General features: G+C 46.0%; 1 protein-coding gene across 8 annotated transcripts in view; it reads left to right on the plus strand.

Annotated features, from left to right (window-relative positions):
* The window catches only part of SMARCA4 (SWI/SNF related BAF chromatin remodeling complex subunit ATPase 4), a 93237-nt gene that overhangs the window by 39262 nt on the left and 27403 nt on the right, over positions 1–26572 (plus strand). For all 8 annotated transcript variants that reach the window (XR_014795161.1, XM_084885648.1, XM_084885644.1 and 5 more), the window contains exons 14-25: positions 2811–2932; positions 3354–3504; positions 4867–5030; positions 10188–10254; positions 11123–11233; positions 12769–13011; positions 16628–16741; positions 17624–17731; positions 18832–18918; positions 20498–20544; positions 21915–22081; positions 24917–25080. Coding sequence is in view for 7 of the 8 variants with exons in the window: in XM_084885648.1 (XP_084741774.1) it covers positions 2811–2932; positions 3354–3504; positions 4867–5030; positions 10188–10254; positions 11123–11233; positions 12769–13011; positions 16628–16741; positions 17624–17731; positions 18832–18918; positions 20498–20544; positions 21915–22081; positions 24917–25080 (1545 nt within the window). In the remaining variant the exon portion in view is untranslated. The remainder of the gene's footprint in view (positions 1–2810; positions 2933–3353; positions 3505–4866; positions 5031–10187; positions 10255–11122; positions 11234–12768; positions 13012–16627; positions 16742–17623; positions 17732–18831; positions 18919–20497; positions 20545–21914; positions 22082–24916; positions 25081–26572) is intronic.

Raw genomic sequence — 26572 nt, forward strand, 5'->3', positions numbered from 1 at the left:
TGGCTATCTCCTGCATGCCCCCTACTGGGGATTGAGTCCACAACTCGGGCATATGCCCTGACTGGTAATTGAACCTGGGACCTCGTGGTCCATGAGATAATCCTCAATTCACTGAGCCATCACAGCCGGCTTATGCATAGTCTTTAAATCACTTAATTATTCCATGCTAAAGTGACTTCTAGATTTCCCTGGTTGACAAAGCTCTGATTAAAAGCCTGCTCCTCTATCTGTTGTGAATCACCTCCTTGAGAAGGATAACTCAGAGGAAGCTAGGATGCAGTTTCTGTAGGCACTGTTCCTTGCACACAGTTAGCATCCAGCAAGGTGATCTTCACTCCCCCTTCAGCTGGGTTGAGAGGATCTTAATAGGCTTTCAAGTAACGTTTTAAAATATTGATCTTGTTGCCTATGAACTTGCTAAACTCATATTGTTATTTCTGATAGTTTTATTGTTATTATAGATTAGAGGTCCAGTGCATGAAATTCATACACTTGAGGGGATCCCTCAGCCTGCCCTGCATCCTCTTGCAGTCTGGGAGCCCTTGGGGAATGTCTGACTGCAGCGAAGGCCGTAGAGGTTCCCACAACCACTACTGCGCTTGCCAGTGTGAGCCCTGCTTCTGGTTGAGTGACACTCCCCCATTGAGCATCTGCTCCCTGGTGGTCAGTGTGCATCATAGCAATCGGTCGTTCCACAGTGTGATCGATTTGCATATTATCCCTTTATTATATAGGATTACTATACAGGATTATTTACAATTTTTACATACAGGATCATGCCATCTGTAAATAATGGCAATTTTACTATTTCTGAAGTTTCCTGTCTTTATGCTTTCAATTTCTTTTTTCTTGCCATATTGCACTGGCTAGATTCTCCAGTACAGTGTTGTATATGTGTCAAGAGCAGACATCCTTGCCTTTTTTCCGATTTTAGGGGTAATGCATTTTGTCTGTCACTGCTTTTTGGTATTAGCTGAAGGTTTTTTTGCACATGCTCTTTATCAGGTTGAGTAAATTATCTTTTAATCCTAGTTTATTGAAAGTTTTTATAATTCTGTCTATAGTTGATTGGTTTTTTCTTCTCTGTTCCCTACTAGGATGCTTTATTATATAAATTAATTTTTGGGTATTAAACCAAACTTGCATTCCTGGGATAAGTTCTACTTTGTCCTGATGTGCAATCTTTTTTATATATTATAGCTAATATTTTGTTGAGGATTTTTGAGTAGTTTTCTCTAGATATCTTTGTGTGGCTTTGATATTAGGTTAACGTTGACCTTCTAGATGGGCTTAGAAAATGTTCCCTTCTCTACTTTCTGGAAGAGTTTGAGAAGAAATTTATTAATTTTAAAATATTTGATAGAATTCTCCTGTTAAGCCATCTGGGACTGGCCTTTTCATTGTGAGAAGATTTTTAGTTACTAATTCAATTAGCTGTCAGATTTTATTTAGATTTGTCTACTTCTTGAGTCAGTTTTAATAGTTTGTATCTTTCTAGGAGTTTGTCCATTTCATCTTAGTTATTTGTTGGTAAAGGATTACTTATAATAGTTTCTTATTATCAAAAATACACACAACACACACTCATATATATTTATATATATATATATATATATATATATATACACACACACACACACACACACACACATAAAATTTCAGAGAGGAAAAGAGATGGAGAGAGATAGAAACATCAATGATAAGGGAAAAATCATTGATCGGCCGCCTCCTAATTGGGATCGAGCCTGAAACCTGGGCATGTATCCTGACCAGGGAATCGAAACATGACCTCATGGTTCATAGGTTGATACTCAACCACTGAGCCACACCGGCCGGGCTGAAATCTTTTAGAAGAGAGAATTTGTCTACAACCTCACTCAGACTTAGCCAAAAGTCTCACCCCAATATTAATTTCAGATATGGTAATATCAGTTAGGGTAAATTTGTACCAGTTTTGATTTTTTTTGACCAAAAATATTTGTGCTGCTATCAACTGTTTAATATTCCAAATGATCTATAAAATCATTTTGCACACCCCAAAAGAAATCCCACTAGATTTTTTATTGGAATTTTTAGCAGATTAATTGGATTTTTAGGTTTTTGAGTTTTTTTTAGTTTTATAGCAGTTCCATTACACATGAAAATAATTACTGGGACTTTGTGTCACTTATAGAAATATAAGGATGGTTTACTACCAGGAAATACATTCATGTGTATTTTATTAATATATTATGCAAAATTCCTTTATCATCTGAATGCTGAAAAATCACTTTCATGAAAACACAACACTTAATTTATAAGTTTATAAGTTTATTGAAAACCTCTTACTAAATTAGGATGCCTGTTATCACCAGTATTATTTGACATATTTTAAGCATTTTAGCCATATCGATAAACCTAGAAGTAAATCAAGAGCAACAAATATTGAAAATTGTCTATTAAATGTTTTATTTTGAGAAACTCAAAGAGATTACAGTGAAAATCTGGTGGAATAGGTTGGACAAGGAATAAATGTATAGTATACATTGTATAATGGGGGCAGGGGACATGAAGATTCTATTAGTAAACAAAAATACAAAGTACCCTGAGATAGCCTTAAAAAGAAGTATCTGAACTCTGTGCTGGGAAAACTAAAAATAATATGCTGAGCAATTAAAAGAAGATGCAAAGAGGAGGCATGACACATTCCGGGATAAGAAGGTGTGAGGGTTGTAAAACTTCGGATTCTTCTAAAAATGTGTTCTCCCCTGGGATCCCTGTGCCTGTCCCTGTGGGGTGTCTTGAGCTGATGCAGTCTTTTCTCTTGGTAGGAGGAAGAGGAGGAGCAGCCACAGCCAGCACAGCCTCCCACCCTGCCTGTGGAGGAGAAGAAGAAGATTCCAGATCCAGATAGCGATGACGTCTCTGAGGTGGATGCTCGACACATCATTGAGTAAGGCATTCCTACACACGCTCCTACTCCCCCAGCTTCCTTCATGGGGGTCCTGGCAGGACGTAAGCTTCCCAGCTTCTCCCTGTAACCCTTGGTAAAGGGTTACTTATAATAGTTTATTTGATAGAATAGAATATTTTAGCTCTCAGTTAATCTTGCTTACCATTGTCTAGCTGGAAGCCACTGTGATACCACAAATGGGAGTTCGATCTTAGTGCCTGTCTCCTCTCTCGCCCCCCCACCCTTCCCCGGATTAGTATTTGCTGCCTTACCTGTCCTTAGACTTTCCAGTCACTTTTCTTATTTTAGGCTTGAGTCACAGGTCCTCAGACAGAAAGAGCTGCTTAACAGTGTTGTGTCAGAAGTACATTGTTACAAATAGAAATGTGTGTCTTTACTCAGTGATTCTATTCACTTACAGGAATGCCAAGCAAGATGTTGATGATGAGTACGGTGTGTCGCAGGCCCTTGCTCGTGGCCTGCAGTCCTATTATGCCGTGGCTCATGCTGTCACTGAGAGAGTGGATAAGCAGTCAGCGCTTATGGTCAACGGCGTCCTCAAACAGTACCAGGTGAGGCAGGCGGGGGCTGTACTTACATAGCAGTCTTGACACATAGGTTCCCAGCTTGTGGGAGGCTGCTAAAGACAGGCAGACTCAAGTTCACATTCTACTCCTTGTCTCTGGGTACCTCACTCTTTCTCTCTAAGCCTCAGTTTCCCCTTCTGTGAAGTAGAAGCATGATCTGTTAGGTCAGCCATCAGGAGGAAATGAAACGGTATAATATATTAATGTTTGCCGGGTACTTGATCTGTGCAGGGCAGGATAGCAGCGTGTTTTATGCTGTTAGCTTCTGAATCCCCCAACAACTCTGAAATAGGCACTATCATCCTCCACACTTCACAGGATTAGGGGTGTGTGCACCTGAGGAACAGAAAGGTGCAGTGATTTCTCAAACTTACACCTTGGGAGTGGTCAAACCAGTTCCGGACCCAGGTTTAGACACAAGTCCATGTTCCCTGATGTTTTATACAGTATAGGATAGTGAGGAGTGATGGCATAAATGTCTGGAGCTGGCAGCCCGGGATCTAGCCTTTCCGGGATTTAGCCTTCTGTGGAGGTGACCTAGCACTGGCAATAAACCTCTTCGTCAGGCCCCTCCTGGAACAGACAAGAATTACAGCTGCCATAGTAGAAATTTCTTTTTCTGTGGCCCCATATCCCAAGCTCATTTATAAGCTCCCCAAAGGCAGCTGGTTTATATTTAATCAAAGATTTTCTGTTTGCTTGTGGCCCTTATACTTCAACTTTTCTTGAACTCTCACAGCCTCCATGCCAGTATCGAGTTCCAAAGAGGCAAAGCCAATGACCAGTGACATTTCCAGTGCCCAGAAGTTACTTCCTTAACCCGTTAGGAAAGTTTCCAGATTTCCCTTTATAACATATTCCATTTGAAAACTGTCTTCTCTTTAACGGTTCCTATTTGCAGAAACTTGCAAGTTTTGGAAAGCTCTCAGTTAATCTTGACATGCTAGTTCGGGGGTCATTGGCCGTATGGCGGATTCATCAGCATGTTCCCCTGAAACCCTAATGATCTCCCAAATTGAGTGTCACATGATTGTGGGCAGGTTTGTCCCAATGTACCACATGACTTGGTGTCAGGCAGTGGCAGACGGATCTTGTAACTTTAGTTCAAATGCTCATCTGAAAAATAAGTTTTGAATACTGTACATATATTATTAACACAGCAGCCCTATGATTTCATAGGAATGATTGCTGAGGATGAGGCTAAGGAAAAAAGGAATGGGGTGATGGAGAGCAAAACTCTAAATAAAGATGGCTGTGAGCAGTTCGTGGCTAGGGCTCTACTTGTTCCTGGTTGTGCTCGAATCTCTGAAGTGTGGGCTTCAGTGTTGGCTGCCTCTCTCCTTGCAGATCAAGGGTTTGGAGTGGCTGGTGTCCCTATACAACAACAACCTGAATGGCATCCTGGCCGATGAGATGGGCCTGGGAAAGACCATCCAGACTATTGCACTCATCACGTACCTCATGGAGCACAAGCGCATCAATGGGCCCTTTCTCATCATTGTACCTCTCTCGTAAGTGCACCCAACCCTGGAGGTCCAGGAGTGTCCAGTGCAAGTAACCCCATTGCCCTGCTTCAGTGACACCCATCCTCATTCAGTGTGTGAGTTTACTGGGTCTTTCCTAATAAAGTACCACAGCCTTATGACTTAAAGAACAGGTGTTACTTTCCAGGAGGCCGAAAGTCTGAGAACAAGGCATCAGCAGAGTTGGTTTCTCCTGAGGCCTCTCTCTTAGCCTTGTAGGTGGTCATCTTCTCCCTATCTCTTCACATAGTCTTCCGTCTGTGTTGTCTATATCCTAATTTCCTCTACTTCTAAGGATACCAGTCATTGCATTAGGGTCCATCCTAATGACCTTATTTTAACTTCATTACCTCTTTAGAAATCCTTTCTCCAAATACAGTCACATTCTGAGGTTTTGGGGTTGAGGATTTCAACATAGGGATATTAGGGTGACACAACTCAGCCCATAACAGCCTGCCTATGGCTCAAGGGCAAGATCGGAAAGGGGCAGGTGACTGTTTATTCATTGTCTGAATTGGGGCAGCTCTCACTGGAACTTAAGGTTCTCTTCAAGCCTACAACCAGCAAATTCCATACAAGGGTGGTGAGTCACAGGACCTAAGGATCCTCATGTTAGAAGATTAGAGTGGAGCCGAAACCGGTGTGGCTCAATGGATAGAGCGTCAGCCTGCGGACTGAAGGGTCCCGGGTTCAATTCCCGGCAAGGGCATGGACCTTGGTTGCGGGCACATCCCCGGTAGAAGATTAGAGCGGAGCCATTTGAGCAAACACTGTTTCCACCCCCTACTGGTGACCCTGGAGCCCTGTCGGTCCCATCCCAGCCCTGGTTATACAGATGCTCAGGTGTAGTGAGACCTGGGTACCCAGACAGCATCCTGAGGAGGTTCTCACCACTCCTGTGTGCCACTGGCCTCCTCCTCCTTGCAGACACCTCTCTGGTTCCGTGATTCCATCAGCCACTCTAGGCAGCCCTCTTTTCAACTCAGCCTGGGTCACAAAATGTCTCAACTTCCCCAGCATGTTTGCAAAACTCCCAGGGCCCCCTCTCATGGACCCAGCTCCGGGCACATGTCAGGCACCAGTGCAGTTACAGGCCTGGGGGATTGTCTGCTCTGATGTTGCCAGGCCTATGTATATACTTGGCCTAGCCCTGGATGGAGGGGAACCCCCTTAACTTCGGACCAGCACTAAGTGGGGACCATGTCATCATCAGATCCGTGAATGAAAGGAAAAATGGGAAGCTGAATGCTAATGTCTTCCTTCCTTTAAGAAGGCCAGACCTTCAAAGGTCACGCACTCATGGTGGCTATCTCAGAACCCCACAAGAATTTAACTTGGAGAAATTTATTTCTTCTTTTTGCCTTCCTTTCCACGTGGTGATATAAAATAGGCAACCTTGGCAGTCTTTGTGGAGAGGACTCTTTGCAGTGTAGGAAGATGTCCCAGGCTAGCAGATGGCCTTGCCTCCTCCTCCCTTGTGGTCAGATCCAACTTGCTTCTCAGCTTCCCACTGCACTGGCCTGTGCAATGTCTCCCAGCCCTGCAGTGGCTGAAGTCCCCTGTTTGTTTCCCCAAGGTGTAACTTCATCTTCACACAGCTTTCTTCAATGTGCTGTTCTGCAGCCTGGGTTGTTTATTTTTACTTTCCCATTTTAAAATTATTTTAAAATCATAATAATTGCAAAATTATTGTAAAGAATTCCTATATATCTGGCCTTCCAAATCTTATACCAGGACAGTTAACTCTATGAAGGGAACAATTACTTAATACTATTAATGAACCTAGAGACCTTACTCAAATGTCTATTCCCCCATATAACCTTTTTCTGGTCCTGAATCCCACTTTGCATTTTGTTGTCACATCTCTATGACAGCTTGCTACTCCATCTTTGTCCTTCATGATCTTTCCACTTGAATCCTGGTCAAGCTATTCCTCAGATTGTGTGTGATGTGCCTATTTCTGAAATTCTGGCAAGAATCCCCTAAGAGGGATGCCTTGTTCTTTTGGGGACCTCATGTCAAGAGGCACAAGAGAAAGGTAATTTGATCTTGGTTATGTGGTGCCTGCCAGTTTTCCCCTCCAGTTGTAAAACTAAGAGTTTTCCTTTATAATCCAAAAGTATCATGTGGGAAGGCACTTAGAAACCATATGATATCCTATTTGTCATCATACTTTCCCAGTAATTTTAGCATCCATCAGTTCAGTCTCACCTGAAATGGTTATTACTGTGGGAGGTACCAGGCAGTAGAATTCTCTTTCCAACACAGTGGGCTCTATCCAGAATGGACATTATTATTATTTATTTTGTTACTTAAATTGTCCCTGGTTTGGCCTGGGGAGACCCTTCCAATTGGTTTTAACATGTCCCCATCATCATTGTATTGTGGTTGGTGTTTATTTCAGAATGCTTTTATTTACTTATTTATTTTTATATATTTTAAAACATATTTTTATTGATTTCAGAGAGGAATGTAGAGGAGAAAGAGTTAGAAACATCAATAATGAGAGAGAATCATGGATTGGCAGCCTCCTTCACATCCCCTATTGGGTATCAAGCCCACATCTCAGGCATGTGCCCCCGACCAGAATCGAATCCAGGACCCTTCAGTCCACAGGCTGACACTCTCTCCACTGAGCCAAATCGGCTAGGGTCAGAATGCTTTTAGACTAGGAAAAAGATGTGAAGACACTCCCCCAGTTTGCCCTGGTGCTGATCACTTCTTACATGGCCTGTTACATTTAACGCAACTCGGGAACTCATTAATGTTACTATTCACTAAACTCCAGACGTTATTTGTATTTCACTAGTTCTCCCCCAATGTCTGGTTTCTAATTCCAGGATCCTAGATTACCTGTAGTCATCACTTCTTCTTAGCCTTCCCTGGTCTTTGACCGTTTCTCAGATTTTCCATATTCTTGATGACCTTGATGTTTTTAAGGAGAACTGCTCAGGTGCTTTGTAGGATTCCCTCAGTCTGGATCTGTCTGGTGATTTTTCTCATGCTTACATGGGACAGAAGATCATAAAGTAGTTACTGTCAACATGACTTTTCACTGTTGATGTTGACCTTGATCACATGGCTGAGGTAGTGTTTGTGAGGTGTCTGCTGTTGAGTTTCTCTTTTTTCTCTCTTCCATACTTTATTCTGTAAGGTCACTCGGCTTGTCCTGTACGCAAGAGATGGGCAGTTAAGCTACACCTCCTTAAGGAGGGAGCAGATACATAAATTATTTGGAATAATTCTGTACAGAATATTTCTCTCTTCTCTCCCAATTGTTAATTTATTTAATCATTTCTATCAAGTATGGACTCATGCATATTTTTTTTAATATTTTGGGTTATACTCCAGTACTAGTTTACTTTGTTGCTCAAATTATTCCAGCTATGGCCATAGGGAGGAGCTCTTTCAGTTGGCTACTCTGTCCCTTTGACATGCCCCCATCACTGTGGTGGTTTGAGCACTTTTCTTTTCGTCACCCAAAGGTGCTCCAAATTCAGCATGTACATTTTCCACCTAGGCCTAGAATCAGCCTGGTTTATCTTATTAGAGAATGGAATTGAAAGCCACTACCTGGATGTAGAAATATGGGGGTATCCATACTTCTAGGCCCTCTCAGCGGGCAGCACTAGAAAAATAAGTATATGTGTACTAAGCCTTATATGCACATATCTAATATCATAACATAGATAATAGTGTCTGGTCATCGATATCTCTATTAAAGCTAAACATATTCATACTGTGGTCTCCAGTTCTCAGTGAGGACCATATGATTCATTCTAGGGTTTTCTCCTCATTTATTTGTTCATTCCCAGTGTACATATACAGTGCTTTCAGAAGAGTTATCCCATGCAAACCAACTTTACCACCTGGAGTATTGTGTTCAGATCCACTTCCTTTCATCTCTAGGCTTTTAATTTCCAGTTAAAACACCTTTCTCCGAGGTTATTTCAGTCGGCTTCTTTCCCCTCTTCCCTTCAGTGAAGTTTTGCCATGTGTTGATTTTCTGACAAGGATCCAGTCTGTAAATGTCATCTTTGAGCCAGAAGAGCTACCTGTGCCCCAGAGAATGTTTTTAGACTTTGAGCATTCAGCTGTCCCATCCACTGGTTGGGATGTAGAACTTTCCACCATGCATTTGCTTGTCCTGCCTCCCTCTTGCTTTAAAAAATATATTTTTATTGATTTCAGAGAAAGAGAGATAGAAACCTCAGTGATGAGTGTGAATCATTGATTGGCTTCCTCCTACATGCCCCACACTGGGGATCAAGCCCACAATCTGTTCATATGCCCTGACCAGGAATCGAACCATGATCTCCTGGTTCATAGGTCAACGCTCAGTCACTGAGCTATGCCAACCGGGTTCCATCTTTATTCTTTGCCGTACTGGACAGGAGCCCTCAGTGGCTGTCATTTTTATTTAATTTCATTTCATTTAGAAGCCTGTCAAGTTTATTTATTTTTAAGATATTTTTATTGATTTCAGAGAGGAAGGAAGAGGGAGAGAGAGTTAGAAGCATCAATGATGAGAGAGGATCATTGATATCCTGCCTCCTGTATGCCTCCTATTGGGGATTGAGCCTGCAACCCAGGCATGTGCCTTTGACTAGAATCTACCCTTCAGTTTACAGGCTGAGTCTACCCACTGAGCAAAACTGGCTAGGGCTGTCATTTTTATTTTGAAGTGGTATTAAAGATACAGGTGGTGTCTCCTGTACTCCCAGGTTCCATAGCATGATTTCTAGCATGGTTTTGAACCTGAAATGAAGCACCACAAGCCTGTGCGTTTTTCTTGGCACAGTTTTATAGAATATAGCTTATTCTCACAGATGGTTGTGACCATAGTGGTGACAGAGAACTGGTCTCTAAGGTCCAACTTTTGGGTTCAACCTTCTCTTGCCGACCAACTCTAGTCCAGGCTGGCCCAGGCTTCTCACTGACCCTGTACCCGTCGCCACACTGTGTGTCCCTGATCCTCCCTTCCAGGGCACCTTCCCTCACTTGCCCCCATTGGAGATGATCAGTTACCTACCAGCTCTGAGCGCCACAACCACACTGGCATCACTTCCCAGTGGACATTGGTATGAACAGTGAGCTATTGTTGACTGAACTAGAACCTGACTGTTCCTTCCTTGTTTCCGCTAGAACGCTGTCGAACTGGGCTTACGAATTTGACAAGTGGGCTCCCTCCGTGGTGAAGGTGTCCTACAAGGTATGTCACAGCCTGTGGAGTGGACATAGGTGAGAATAGGGTAGGGGAGTAAGGAATACAGATAAGTGAATAGGGAAGTCAGCTTGTATTAATAATGAGGCACATGTGTGCATTTTTTTATGTTATACACTTGGGATCGTGGTGTTAATGCAGGTTTGGGGTCACTTGTTTTGGGGAGTAATGTTTATTTTCTATCAGTTCACCCTATGAAGTGGGGACTTGTACTTGTTTTCCTGGTGGGGAAACTGAGGTAGACAGGGCCTCATGCAGCCACTTAATTGCAGAGCCAGGTTATGCCTGGTCACTGGGCTCCGGGACCAGGGTTTTCACCCTGTGCTGTGAGGCTCTCTGCTCATGCTGAGGAGAGGGGTCTTGGCAGAAGGGACAGCATGTGTGGAGAAAACGTGGTACAGTTGAGGAGTTAAAAGTATTTCTGGCAAAAGCTTATGGGACCCAGTGGATATCAATCTGTGTGGAATGTGAACCTGAAGAACACTGGGCCTCTGGTCATATAGTTCAGGAGTTTGGACCTGGGAGCGGGACAGGGCAGGTTTGCTAATTGCAAGTAGGCTGGAGCCTCTGTCAGGAAATGATCTCGGTGGCCAGTGCTCAAGTGGGAGGTTTTAAGGAGGGTGCCCTGGTGTTCAGCTTGGAAGCCTGAAGGGAGACCAGGAAGACGTGGGGAGCTGATTTGCCATTGGGGCTCAGGCAGATGGTGCAGACAGCAAGCCTCCCAGAGAACCCACAAGCCTTTCTCTGCTTCCTGCATTTGGCACTCAGCACATTGCAGTTGGAGGACAGGAACCAGCAGCTCACCCAATTCTCCTCCCCTGGAGGCTGATGTGTGCATGTCTTTTCTTCTTCCTAGGGCTCTCCAGCAGCCAGACGGGCTTTCGTCCCCCAGCTCCGGAGTGGCAAGTTCAATGTCTTGCTAACAACGTACGAGTACATCATTAAAGACAAGCACATCCTTGCGAAGGTAGCGTGTCCTCATGTAAAACACCAGCCTTAGGCGCTCACTGCTATCAGGGAGCATGTGATCCGGCCGGATCCGGGATTGTTATGAGTGTATCATACTTACCATCTTCTCAAAGCCCATAATATACACATATGCACATGTGTATAAAGATAGCTGCTGTGTATATGCAAGGTCCCTGTCAAGGTGACCTTGCGTTTGCCTCTCTGTTCCCAGGCTAGCCTGGGATTAGATCCAGATATGGGGTTGCCTACAAAGCATGTGCGCTAGCGTCTCCTAGGGCTTTTGCCCAAAGAGTCTGGTCACACAAGATGCCTCCTGACCCACCTGTCTTCCTGCAGTGTTTTGATAGGGCCACGGAGAAGCCAGCCTTGTCTTTACCTGTCTCTAGCCACCTTAGACTGTGCCTCCCCCAGCATAGCCATGCGAAACCAGCCCATGATGCTTTCTGAGGCCCTTTGTGGCCCATAAGCCTTGGGCTGCTGGGCTGGCAAATTCAGTGGGGGCTGTACAGGCTTCTTAGCTGACATAGTTGTGAAGGTGGCTCTAGTTAGGTCATACTGAATTACTGAGAACATAATGATATAAAACAGACACCATCCCTTGTTTCCTGGTTTGAGGAGGGGTCGAGGCTGAAGATGATGTATCTGGTCTCACCACTAACCGTTCAGTAGAGTGAAGTAGAGGATAGAGTCCTTGACCCAAGATGGAGATGTTTACAAGTTACCACACCTCAGGGACTTGGTCAGAATGATGATAGCTTAGTTGGCATCTCTGAGCCTACAGATGAGGAGAGTGAGGCCTAGAGAGCAGATGTACATTGTATGGTCTCCTGACTCAGTACAAAGTTATCTGTGCTTATTCGACAGCAGCTTTAATTAGCAAACACTCTGCAATGGGGTTTCCTCGTGGGAGAAGGCTCTTGTATTACTCCAGCCAGATCTGCCTCTGACACTCTGTGTCACTCAGTCCTCACTCACTGTGTCCCTAAGAGGCTAAAGTACAGGATGGCCACACACTGATATAGTCAATGTCTAGCCTCTATCCATCAGATGTGTAGCCAAGACAGGTTCTAGAGCATAGCCCTAGCCCGCAGGTTCATACTCGGAATCTGCCTGAGTCTCTCAACCTTTAAAGGCACATTGGAAAATGTATTATGTATTATCTCACCGTGTCCCCTGTAGATGTACCCCTTCCCCCATTGGACTCCTCTGATCAGTGAGGGGGAGGTGCTGTTTGACAATTTTTCTGTACTACATACTAACATATGTAATTATGGGAGGGAAACCAGACTACTTTTCTACAACTTGCTTTGTTCATCCAACAGTTCACAGGCATGTCTCCTTGTCTGTTCGTGCTTACTGCATGCTTTATAGAGGCATGTTGTGTGTCTTTCTCTCGGTGAGCTGGCTCCTTGTCAGGGGACGTCATGTTCATGTTCTCCATCTAAACAAACTCTTCTACATGGAGCACTCTTGCCTAATCGCTGTGAGAAGCCCTGCGGCCTCTCCTCTAAATGCCTGCTCTTGGGCCTGCAGATCCGCTGGAAGTACATGATCGTGGATGAAGGCCACCGCATGAAGAACCATCACTGCAAGCTGACACAGGTCCTCAACACGCACTATGTGGCTCCCCGCCGCCTTCTGCTGACAGGCACGCCGCTGCAGAACAAGCTTCCTGAGCTCTGGGCACTCCTCAATTTCCTGCTGCCCACCATCTTCAAGAGCTGCAGCACCTTTGAGCAGTGGTTCAATGCGCCGTTTGCCATGACTGGAGAAAAGGTGGGTGTGTGCGGCCAGCCATGTGGTGGTGAGATGGGGCAGGGAACTATGGTCATGGACCATCATCAGAGGATTTGGGCATGCATTGGGTACCCACCACAATGGGCTGGGACTGTGGTAGGTGTCAGGTTCCTAGAGAAGAGCAGTGATTGAGGAGGTTAGATCTGGGAAGATACTTGGGGCTTCTTTGACCCTGTGCTCCAGACACAGAGAGGGCACAGTGAGGAATATGGCCTTGAGGGAGCTATGGGGCCAGAACAAGGGTATGAAGGACAACTGGAGGGCCCGAGGAACCTGTTAGTCCCTTTAAGGATTTTAGGTTTTACCCTCAGGGCAGTGAAAAGCCCAAAAGTTTTTAGACACAGGAGTAATGTCGTATTCTGTGTATTTCATTTTTTTTTTTTTAATGTTATTGATTTCAGAGAGGAAGGGAGAGAGATAGAATCATTGATTGGCTGCCTCCTGCTTGCGTGCGTGTGCGCGCGCGCAAACACACACACACACACACACACACACACACACACACACACACACACACACTGTGGGGGACCGACTGCAACTCAGCATGTGCTCCTGACCAGAATCGACCTGAGACCCTTTAGTCCGCAGGCAATGCTCTATCCACTGAGCCAAAACAGCTAGGGCTGTGTATTTCATTTTTAAAATGCTCTATGGCCGGTGGATCTCAAGGCCTAAATGGCCAGGGGTGGCAATGGCAGAATGAAAACCAGACTGTGGCATGTGGGCTGTAAGGGGCTAGGTCCTCATCACTTGATGAACTCCTTAAGCAGACTTCAGAGTGAGCTGCTGTGCTATTGGGTTTAAACTGTGTGTGTGGGCCAGCTGCATTTCAGTTGAAGGCAGTTAAGCCGCCAGAGCCTGACAACTGAGGAAGTAGGTACAACTGCAGCGTGTAATAAGTGTCACTTGTTCCCGATTATGAGGTTTTCCTTAGACAGGTGCAGGACAGCTGGGGCCACTACACCATGTGTGCAGAGGGGCCTCTGCCAGCATCATCTGTGAGGTACTCCCTCCTTGACACCATTTTAGGCTGAAGCCATTCTGAAGGAAAAATAGACATTTCCAAGAGTCCCAGGCCCCCCATCCAATAACTGAGAAGCAGATGCTCTAGTTTCATTTATTTTCAAGTTGAGTAAAAACTTTGCCAAGAGATTTTCTAGGGGACCCACAGAAGGAAAGTTCAGGTATTGCTTTATTTACTTATAACTTTTTTGTTGTTGTTAAGTATGTCATTTATTGTTTTAATTTATTTTAGGGAAAGGAATGGAAAGAGAGTCAGACAGACCCACACGTGTGTACGCACACAAATGCACACACACTCACAAAACACATGCAAATCGATCAACTGGGTATTGAACCCACAACCTGGGCATGTGCCCTGACCAGGAATTGAACCTGCCACCCTTTGGTATACAGCAGTGGTTCTCAACCTTTCTAGTTCCGCAACCCTTTAATACAGTTCCTCATGTTGTGGTGACCCCCAACCATAAAATTATTTTCATTGCTACTTCATAACTAATTTTGCTACTGTTGTGAATCATAATGTAAATATCTATTTTCCGATAGTCTTAGGCGACCCTGCTAGCGGTTCTCAACCTGTGGACACTGGTGTACAGGATGATGCTCCAACCCAGTCATACCTCCCAGGACTTATTCTTCACTTTTTAAATTTTTTAAAAAATTAATTTTTTACCAGAATAGCAGTCACCCTGGGAGAGCAGCATTTCTTTCCCTCCCATCCCTTCCCAGCTGAAATGAGAGTGGATATGGGGCTCCCAGTGGTAGAGCCCTCCATGAGCATCATCTGGTTTACACCAAACACTCTATGAATGTGGCCCCCATCATGCCACTTAGCTTTCATTTAGATGTGCTGGCGGGAAGCAGCACTATGCTGCTTTATTGCTCTTTGTTTTTTGTATGTTTTTAAAAATTGGTATCACATATTTGTCCTCAGCCCCCCATTCCAATCCCCCACCCTTCCCCACTCATGCCCCTACCCCTCTATTGTCCTTGACCACTGGTTAGGCTCATATGTATGCACACAAGTCCTTTGGTTGATCTCTCCCTTTTATCCCCACCCTCCCTTTGAGGTCCAACAGTCTGACCCATGGCTCCTTATCTCTGGGTCTGTTCTTGTTCATCAGTCTACGTTGTTCACCATTTCCCCTAGATGAGTGAGATCATGTCCTAGTGGAAATATACTTATAAGAGTCAAAAATGAGACAAGCAATAATGGTTATCCTGAAAGGCACATGAATCAGTCTGTAATGAGTTTCTTTCTGGGCCAACAGTTCTTTTGAGACGCAATTTCAATGTCAAACAGTTCCTTATGTGTACATGTCAGCAATAATACAATATTTCAGTTCTGGATGGTAGGCAAATGGTGGTAATGCAGGTCCAACCCTCTCTAGTTTGGTCCTGGGCAACCTGCAGTGATACACAGCTGCTGACTGCTATTATGGCAAGGCGTCGTCAGCGATTTCCATCTCTGGACTGCTTCTCTTCTGTCTTCATGGTTGGAGTAGTCCTGTCAATTCCTCTCTTTTGCCGGAATCCACATGGTCTTGAAGTTGTTTTCTGAAAATATACAAACATATTCTCGACCAAAAGTTAATAAAGGAATATTTTCTATAAATTTGACTTGGGATCCTTTTTCATTTTTTGCCTAAATAATTTTCCTCTGGCTTGTTTTGACACTATCTGTGTTTTTCATGGGTGTCTTGCTGTTAGCATTACAATTAATTTTCTAAAATACAAATTTTCTAGATGTAATTTACTTTCAGGATATTTTTCCTTACATGATATTCTTCTACTTTTCCCCTTTTTTGATTTAAATATTAGGAGGCTTTTGAAAATTTTATAAGGTAGTCTTGATGGCTTTTAAATTTTATTTTTTTGCATTATAATATGACTGCTTTAGGTTCATTTCCTGTTGTGAGATTTTATCATGAGATGAACTACCAATAAAAATTTTAGTTAACACTTTAGGCACAGCTTTTTGTCCAGTGCAATTAATTTTCTAGAATATTCACTTATTTCAATTAGCCTATTTAAATTTGCCTGAAAACTTGTCTACTATTTTACTGTCAAATTTATTACTCTAAAACAATCTTATTTTACCATCTAAATAATAGTGGAAAGGATTATTTGCCTTCTCTAATAGGCCTTGAGCAATCCTGGTGATAGGCTGGACTTAGGTATCAAAAACCCACTTCCCCATACCATGGGTACAAGACAACTCAAAGAAGTCTTGTTGTAGTGAGAGAGCAGCTGCTATCAGCCAAGTCTCTGTCTTTTACCCGGGTCCCGATTTGAGCTGGGCATGGGAAGTTAAGCAGCCATGCGGGCAGGAGACTCCCTCAGCAGTTTATTGCTCTTTGTAAGGCCTGTGGAACGTGGTGCCCTGGGCTCCTTGGTTCCACGTCCTGCATTTCTAGGGAAGAGCTCAGACCCTTCCTGTTTTCCAGAAGAAAAGATTTCTTGCAAACCCCCTAAAACAGAGGGCATCTGAAAAGGTAGGGCAGGGCACAGGGTGACTCCAAATGCCCCCCCTTTGGAAGTAACTCTTAGTTTTACATTTCTCTTGGCATGCCAGGTGGACTTAAATGAGGAGGAGACCATCCTCATCATTCGTCGCCTCCACAAAGTGCTACGGCCCTTCCTGCTCCGGCGGCTCAAGAAGGAGGTTGAAGCTCAGTTGCCTGAAAAGGTACCGTCAGGATTTTAAGTAGAAGAAACCACAGTGCAGGGCTTCCCTAGGGTGGTCCTGGCCAGGTGGCTTTCCTGTCCTTGCTGGCCTATGGTCTCATGGTCCTGGCCTTGCCCTGTCATTCCGAAGTAAATCCATCCCGGGAACGGCTGCTCACCCCCTCTAGAGCACTAGAAGGCAGGGGTGGTAGATTAGAATACAGAGTCCTACCTGTTGTCAGTAGGTCAGATGCTTGGGCAGCTCCTGCCCAACTATGTCACAAGCTCAGCTTGGAGACCATGGGCTCTCAGGGCTGCTTCCCCATCTTGAAATGGCTCTGAACTCTTGCTCAGGGAACCAGTACCACAGTGGGTCTCTAGGGCTCCCTTTCCTTCCCCCCGGCAGGGCTGGGGGTTCCTGGCCACAGTTACCCCTCTAGTCATACTTGGAGAGGCCTTTGGAAGGTGGCCACATGTGTCCCCAACAGAGAGGCAGCCCATCCTTTTCCCCAGAGTTCCAGGGACTGGCTCTTCCTAGGCTGCTGTGAGCCACATGCCCATCTCTCCACTGCCTAGGTATCTATGGAGCTATCACTGATTGGGCCTGAAGCTGGAATTAGTCTTTGTTCTTGTTGGAACCTTGAGCACTGAGAGTGGGAAAGAAGGGGAGAGAAGTGGATGCCGTAGGGGCAAGAGCAGTCCAGGACTCCCCTTCCATGTTTCTCTGTCCTGGTGCATCACTTCCCCGTGTCCCCGCTGTTGGGGCCTTTTCACTATCACCCCTGTGTGCCTTGATCAGAGCATCCCAGGGCCTAGGATGCTACCAAGAGATAGATGTGCTCAGGTGGGGGATTAGGCTCAGGACCCCTGAACCCCTACTGATAACGTTGTGTGTCTCTTACAGGTGGAATACGTCATCAAGTGTGACATGTCTGCTCTGCAACGTGTGTTGTACCGGCACATGCAAGCCAAAGGGGTGTTGCTGACCGATGGCTCTGAGAAGGACAAGAAGGTTTGCCCAGGCCCCACTTCCCCACTTAAGTGTCCAAGGCGGGTGGGTTCAGGGCAGCCAGGTGTGTGGGGTTGAGCACGCTGTAACCTGCAGGTCTTCCACCTTGGAGCTTTTGTTGTGGTCTAGGCCCCATGAAATGGTGATCCCAAGAGCACTGCAGAGCTATTGTTTAAGTCATGGCTGGTATGAATGTGTCAGTAAGGCTGCGGGAGCAGAGGCTAATGGACCAATTCTGGGGCACACTTAGAGCCAAAAGAACCTCCCAAGTCAGATGTTGTCTGGTGACCTGTTTGTTTATGAAATGTTAGCCACCATGGGTGTCAGTGGCAATACTGGGCCCAGCACTAATTCCCGCAGAATTAGAAAGTTTTAGTGAGCCCCACCTTCCCAGCTGGGAAAAAGCTGCCCCAACAGTCATGAACACTTAGCCCTTTCACCTTTTTAGCAGATGACAATGGGCAGGGGGTGGTGTTACAGTGGAGAGGAACGGGGGCTGGGCTGGCTGCTGACTTCTGGGATTTCTCTGAGGTCTAGTGCTCACCTATCCCATCCTTCACCTGAACTGAAATTATCATCTCAGGTCTCTTGATTCCACACCCGGTACCTCAAGCTTAGTCCTACCTCCCCATTTCCTCCTCTAGATGTTTTGTTAGGGCCCTTTTTTACCTGAGCTGTGGCAGCAGTGTGTTTACTGGTTTAATTCTATCCCACGGCACCCACTTACTCCTGAATCCTTTCTTCATGCCGTAGCCAGCAATATTCCTAAGTCATGACCCATCTGGCTGCAACCCCTAGAGACTTGCCACAATGCCCACAGTGAAGCTGGTTTCAAAAAGTGTTTGTGATTCAGCCTTAGCTCTGTCACTCTAATTTCCCTTCCTTCCCACCTTCCATCCCTCCAGTGCACAGGTAGTCTCTGCTCTCCTCAGAGCTGGTTCCAAGTCTCTGAGCTTCCACAGGAGCCAGTTCTTCACTCCTCATTTCTCTGCCATAAGCCATACCTGCCCCTAAAACTTCTCCTTCCACAATCCTCTTTCCAACCCCCATTCCGCCCCACCCTGGGACAAGACCCGATGTGGGACTCCTTTCTTCCTCTGCAGGGCAAAGGTGGCACCAAGACCCTGATGAACACCATCATGCAGCTGAGGAAGATCTGCAACCACCCGTACATGTTCCAGCACATCGAGGTGAGGCCCCCCTTTTCCTGGCCCCGGTGCTGCCCTGAGTACCCACAGGCAGGCTGAATTGCTTCTCCCTGATAACTTACAAAAAAAAACGTTTATAATATTTTAATAGACGATGCCTGTACATTTTTCTCTGTTGGTTTGCTGTTTGCAAGTGCTTATGGGAAAGAATCAAAACAGTGTAAAAAAAAAAAAAAAAAAAAAAAAATGGGCTAGAAAGTCCTTGAAAGCCCACCCTATAATAATCACAAATTATTAGAAAACTCCTCTCTGGGTCAATTTTCACCTTGTGGGGTCACACTGCCTCTGTTCACTGTTGCACTAGCATTTCGCACTCAGTGACATGTGGAGCCATCCTGGATCATTGTATTGACTCTGAACAGCTTTCCTCTTTTTTTTTTTTTTTTTTTTTTTTTATAAGGGAAATTTTATTTATCTATTTATTTATTTATTTATTTTTACATATTTTATTGATTTTGTACAGAGAAGAAGGGAGAGAGAGAGAGCCAGAAACATTGATGAGAGTCATTGATCAGCTGCCTCTTGCACACCCCCTACTGGGGATATGCCACAACCGAGGTACATGCCCTTGACCGGAATCGAACCCAGGACCCTTTAGTCCCCAAGCCTATGCTCTATCCATTGAGCCAAACTGGTCTCGGCTCTTTTTTTTTAATATATATTTATTGATTTTTTTTATATATATATATTTTATTGATTTTTTACAGAGAGGAAGGGAGAGAGATAGAGAGTTAGAAACATCAATGAGAGAGAGTCATGGATCAGCTGCCTCTTGCACACCCCCTACTGGGGATATACCCTCAACCAAGGTACATGCCCTTGACTGGAATCGAACCCGGGACCCTTCAGTCCCTAAGCCGACGACGCTCTATCCATTGAGCCAAACCGGTCTCGGCTTTTTTTTTTTTTTTTTTTTAATATTTATTTTATTGATTTTTTACAGAGAGGAAGGGAGAGGGATAGAGAGTTAGAAACATCTATGAGAGAGGAACATCGATCAGCTGCTTCCTGCACACCCCCTACCCGGGATGTACCTGCAGCCAATGTACATGCCCTTGTTGGAATCGAACCTGGGATCTTTCAGTCTGCAGGCTGACACTCTATCCACTGAGCCAAACCGGTTTCGGCAGCTTTCCTCTTTAGGAAGTCTTGGGTCATATCATTTTGGGCCATGGTGCCCTTTAAGAATTTGGGTTCTTGCTTCTGAAAAGCACACACAAATATGTTGGCGTTTTGGCATAATATTTCAGGTTTGTTGGAATACCCCTGGTGCCCTAGGATTCTGTTTTTGCAATCCCGGGATGGTTTCTGGTGCACACTCGCCTTTTGTGCTCATTTTGGTGGTTGAGTGTTATATCATGACTTCCTTTCCTTCATTGGAAAAACACGGGGAAAGGGACATACATGGGTGAGATAGAACAGCTGTAGTTGACATCTGTGGCTTCAGAGCCACTGTGGGCAGGCACTGAGCACTGGTGTGAGGGCTCAGAGGCATGGTGCTGGGCAGCACTCTTCTGCCCGTCCCCTCACCCCCATTGAATTGTCTCTCATTCCATTGCAGGAGTCCTTTTCCGAGCACCTGGGATTTACCGGTGGCATCGTCCAAGGGTGAGAAGCGTCCCTGCTGTATGGGGTGGGCAGGCGGGCCATGTGGTGGTGTTTTTCACATCTTTTATTGGTCCTGTTGCTAGTGTTACATTGGTTTGATTTCAAAGGCATTAAGTTCATGACAGAAAGTTTAGAAAATATAGACAAATTCAACGAAGAAAATAGAAACCTCCACACGAGAGTTGCCCACCATTAGAATTCCTAAGGTTGACCTGGTTTCCATGCCCCACCCTGCCACCTCCCTCAAGGCTCTGTGAACGTTACCAACTTCCTTCATCGCTCTGAGCCTTAACTCTGTCTGCCAACAGGGAGATGCTCCGAATGGTGTGCTGCCCACCTTGCCATGGATGTGCTTTCCCTGGCATTGTTTATAAAGTGCAGCTCAGGCTTCATTAAGCCTGTGGTGTTTGATGTGGAAGCTATCTCTAGATTTCACCACTGCCAGCAGCTTTGCTAACACCATCATTTCTCTGGGTGGGATACTAAGCCATTTCCAAGAGTAGAGGCACTACACAAAAAGTAAACCATCTTCTAAGGTGTCTTTTTTTATTCCCAACTGGTGGCCCAGTGCACAAAATTTGTGCACATGGGGGGTTCTTTAGCTCAGCCTGCACTCTCTCACATTCCGGGAGCCCTCAGGGGATGTCTGACTGATGGCTTAGGCAGGAGAGGCTTCCACCACCACCGCTCTGCTTGCCAGCTGTGAGTCCAGCTTCTGTCTGACTCATCCCCTGTGGGAGTGCACTGACCACCAGGGGAAAGCTCCTGCATTAAGTGTCTGCCCCTTGGTGGTCAGTGCACGTCATAGAAACCAGCCATTTTGCCATTTGGTTGATTTGCATATTAGCCTTTTATTATATAGGATTGCTTAATGAGGTCCCGCAGAGGTGGGTTTGAGTCCTGGCTCAGGCACTGCAGCAACCGTGTACCGCTGTCCCCAGCTTCAGTTTCCATATCTGTAAACTGGCGGTAGTAGACTGCAGTGACTGAGAGGAACTGCAGTGACCACTAGCCCGGTCTGTGGCTCAGTGTGGGCACTCTATAGCATAAGCTATGGCTTCTGGTTCTTTAACAAAATGGAGACATTGCATAGTTACTAATAGCGTCTCTTCTCACAAGTATCCAAGTTGGATGATGATTCCATGGCCACCCTTGTCCAAAAATGGCCTGAATGTATTTTAATTGGATTTGCTTAATCTTCTTGGGGATAGGGGATCTGCCTAGGAAGTCACTTGTGTGCCCTTACCCCTGATGACCAGCCCATGTAGGCTGTTTCTGTTCAGCTTGGAAATGGGACTGTGCCTCCTTCTTGCCCACCTATGCTATTGTTAACATTGTGTGTATTCTTCCCTCCTCCCTCTGCTTACCAGGCTGGACCTGTACCGAGCCTCAGGGAAATTTGAGCTCCTCGATAGAATTTTGCCCAAACTTCGTGCCACCAACCATAAAGTGCTACTCTTCTGTCAGATGACCTCCCTCATGACGATTATGGAAGATTATTTTGCGTATCGCGGCTTTAAATACCTCAGGCTCGATGGTGAGTCTGACCAAGAGAGACATTTGTTAAGGGGTCTCATTATCACTGCTGGCAGAGCTTCTGGCCAGTGTGCCCTCCCTTGCAAGGCAGGACGACGTCAGAGCTTCTGGCCAGTGTGCGAGGTGCGAGCCTCTAGGTGTCCCAGCAGGAGTGAGTGCAGCAGCACGCTCAGTCACACAGGCTCTCAGGGCTGCAGGGAGGGCTGTGTTCTCCTGCTGTGGGCACAGCTGAGCCAGGGCCCTAGAGGGGCTTTCTTGGTGCCTTTGTCCGTGGCATCCTCTGCAGGTGCCCTTCTGTCTGTGCAGTGTCCCCAACAGAGAGTTCCAAGGGCTGGCCCTCATTAGGCTGCTCTGAGTCCCATGCCCATCTCCACTGCCCAGGTGACTGCCACTATCACTGATCAGGCCTGAAGCTGAAACCAGGCTTGTTCCTGCTGAAACCTTGAGCACTGAGTGGGAAAGAGAGGAGGGAACTGGATGTAGCAAGACTCTGGGAACTGCGTGGCTGTGACCCTGCACGCATAGGGAGGCCTGCATTCCTGCCTTTACCCTACCACATGGGAGCCTGGGGCAGCAGTGGGTTTGTGTCAGTGTCACAATGTCAGTGAGCTGCTGACAACATGCAGAACCTGTGATGTGACGTGTCAACTGGCCAGGGAGGGCCTAGAGGGAGTCCCCATCCTCTCTCAGATGGCGAGAATGAACAGTGTTCATGAGAAAAATGAACTTGAGTGCCATAGTTTCTTCTTTCCCTGCACAACTCAATCTTTAAGCCTATTGCCAAGTCCATCTCCATGGTCAGATGCCCCAAACCTCTGTGTCCTGTGTTGTCTTTACTCTGCGTCTTGTGGTTTCACGGACCACAGACAGGTAATTGCTGGGCTGATTATTGGTCCCAGAACCTGTCTTGAATTTTGCCTTCCTCAGCTTGTTCTTGGAATTTTATCCAGAGTAACCTCTAAAAACACAAATCTGATCACGGGTCTCACTTTACTCCTCTCTCTGTGCCTTGGCTTTTCCAGCTGCTCTATCCTTAGGGAGGGCTTGTTCTTTTCTGTGTCACCATCCCAACCCTCCAGAGGACAGGCTATACAGTATTTGGAAAGCGTGTTTTCACCCACCCCAGTGGCCGTCCACCTCCCCCTTTTCTCTCCTTTCTTCCATGACAAGTTATTTCCTTAAGGATGAGGATTTTGTGGGTTAAGCATGATTTATCCCTAGTACTTCTCATGGACACTGCCAAACGGATAGAAACTCTAGTAAAGAATGGAGGGCCCTAACTGGTTTGGCTCAGTAGATAGTGTGTTGGCCTGCAGACTCAAGGGTCACACGTTCGATTCTGGTCAAGGGCATGTACCTTGGTTGCGGGCACATCCCTAGTAGGGATGTGCAGGAGGCAGCTGAGTGATATTTCTCTCTCATCAATGTTTCTAACTCTCCCTCTCCCTTCCTATCTGTAAAAAATTAATAAAATATATTTAAAAAAGGAATGGAGAAAGGGGGCTCAATGACAAATTGTATAAAAATAGAACCTGCCGAAACCGGTTTGGCTCAGTGGATAAAGTGTTGGCCTGTGGACTCAAGGGTCCCTGATTCAATTCTGGTCAAGGGCATGTACCTTGGTTGCAGGCACATCCCCTGTGGGTGGGGGTGCAGGTAGTGGCTGATCGATGTTTCTAGCTCTCTATCCCTTTCCCTTTCTAAAAAATTCAATAAAAAATATTTTTAAAAAAATAAAAAATAGAACCTTCTACCACCAGAGTGGTAAGAGCAAGGATGCAGGTCAGGCACCTGGAGAGATGGCCCCTCCTTCTGGGCCTGCCCCTGCCCCCCTTGAGGCCTCAGCCCCTCCTCAGATCTGTTGTAGCTGTGGGCACATCTGTAGGCCAGGCTCTAGAGGGCAGCAGGCCTTTGCACTGTTCATTGGGACCTCTAGGTGAGTGGCAGGAAGTGTTTAATTTTTGTTTCATCACCAAAAATGACTCCTGAATTTGCCAAGGCACCTCTGCTCTGAGCTGGTAGCAACAGCATCGTGAATACTTACTTACCTCCCTGGTACTCATGATGCTGAGGATCTTGTCCTGGGCCAACACCTGAGAGTCCCTGTAACTCTTAGAAGCCTGTCATGCCCAAAGGGAAATGAGCCACTGAAATAAGACACCTGTGTGCTTGCATGTAGGCAATTCTCTCTGAAACAAGAAATCTCATTACAGTAATTTGAGGGCAGACTCTTGGCCTCTGGTCAGTTACTTGTTTTGAGGGTGCGGTGTTATCGAAATTAGCTGGTGGGCAGGGACTGGTGGTAACAACAGCACAACAGGCAGCCCTTGTTGCCTGGGTATTTGCTGGGCTTCAGTCCCCACCTGGTCTAGTTCTTGCAGCATCCCTGTTTTTTTGTTTGTTTGTTTGTTTGTTTGTTTTTAAATATATTTTATTGATATTTTACAGAGAGGAAGGGAGAGAGATAGAGAGCTAGAAACATCGATGAGAGAGAAACATCGACCAGCTGCCTCTTGCACACCCCCCACCGGGGATGTGCCCGCAACCAACGTACATGCCCTTGACCGGAATCGAACCCGGGACCTTTCAGTCCGCAGACCGACGCTCTACCATTGAGCCAAACCGGTTTCGGCGCATCCCTGTTTTATACAGAGGAGGCGCAGCCATCTTCATGGGGCTCATTCTTACCTTCTGGGATGGGGAGAATGGCTTTTAGTGGTGTCATAAGTGGGTGCAGTCTCTGTTCTCCAAAACAAATGTTCCTCTGTGTCTCTCCTTGCCACCGCCTATCTCCCCCTCGTCACCCCACTAACCCTGTTGGCCTCATACCTGGCAGGAACCACAAAAGCGGAGGATCGGGGCATGCTGCTGAAAACCTTCAATGAGCCCGGCTCCGAGTATTTCATCTTCCTGCTCAGCACCCGGGCCGGGGGGCTCGGCCTGAACCTCCAGTCGGCTGACACTGTGATCATTTTTGACAGTGACTGGAACCCCCACCAGGTAAAAGCCCCTGGCGCCCTGGGTGGAAAGGCTTGAGGTACAGGGAGACCCTGCTGAGCCTCATGAATGCCACTAGCCTCCTTAAATCTCCCAGAGGGAGCAGCACCTATAGTGCCTGAGGCTTTTGGAGAGAAGCCCACATTGTATTCATTCCCCTCTGTTTCTCAAACCAAAATAGCTTTTTGTTCTGATATGACAAAAACATATTCCATTGTTACATATATAAAAAGAAGCCTGGCCCTAGATGGTCTTAGCTCCGTGGATAGAATGTTAGCCTGCAGACTGAAGGTTCAATTCCGGTCAAGGGGCATGCCTGGGTTGTGGACTCGATCCCCAGTGCAGGGTTGGGGGGAGAGCATGCAGGAGGCAGCCAATCAATAATTTTCATCATTGATGTTTCTACCTCTCTGTCCCTCTCCCTTCACTGAAATAAATTTTAAAAAGTATCCTGGTATTAACACAAATGTGGACAGAAAATGCAAAAGGCCCCACTCTTATTAGCTGGCAGTAATCATCGCTGTTTTAGTGATGGTTTAGGCCGTGTGCTTTTGTAAACAAAACTCAGGTCATCTTTTATGTACTTTGTGTACTGCTGCTCTGTTTCTTACCTGTCTACACTCCATGGGGGCACATGCCAGTAGGTGCAAGGTTGTGATTTTATAGATACAATAGTTTGAAAATACTTAATTTTTCTTAACTTTTTAAAAATAGCAAATATCACTAACTCAAAGTAATGTAGGGTCCATTTTCCCCCTTCTCCACCCATCCTGTTCTTCTCTGAGTACATGCCAGCATCTAATCTGTATGTTCTGTTTTTCACAAAAATACAGCATTTTCCAGGATGTGTCCCTTCCCTTCAGCTGCTGGGGTGTTTCACCTCTGTGTGAGCATTTATTCCGGGCCCTAAGACTTTTAACTCGAAGTGTAGTTATCAGACATCTGGGTTCTGGTGTTTGGCATGACCACTAGTCCCCTCAGCGAGCCCTATTATTGCTCTCAGAGCACCAGCCAGGCCAACCTTGAGAGGTGGGATTGCTTGGTTCATGGGTGTGTCCCCTTCATGATATTGGCCTCCAGTGGCCTCCAGAAGGCTCCCAGGTTTCTTTCCCACTGATGGGGTGTGAGTATACCCTTACCACAACCAGTGTGAAAATGATAGTTTATCTGATGGGCAAATACTGTGGGTGTTTGCTAGCATCCCTTTCTACTGTCATCTTGGAGAGTAGTTCCTGCCTGGACTTTGACAACTGGCCAGTTTCCCAAGAGGTGGTTGGGGCGTGTCTCCCCTGTTAGCAAACAGGCGGCAGGGAGAAGCTCCTGTGGAGCCCTGTCCTCCCTCTGTCATGCTGGGCAGTATCAGAGGCCACTATGCTCACTGCAGGGCCTGAGGGGGCTGCCATTGAGTGCTCGCCCTGCCAGGAAGCATGCTGGCCAGCCAGGGGCCCAGTAGTGAAGAGAGGACACTCCTGTCTCCAAGCAGGTGTGGCCTCTG

The sequence above is a fragment of the Pipistrellus hanaki genome (genome assembly GCF_964339955.1).
Source record: "Pipistrellus hanaki genome assembly, chromosome: 5".
NCBI lineage: Eukaryota > Metazoa > Chordata > Mammalia > Chiroptera > Vespertilionidae > Pipistrellus > Pipistrellus hanaki.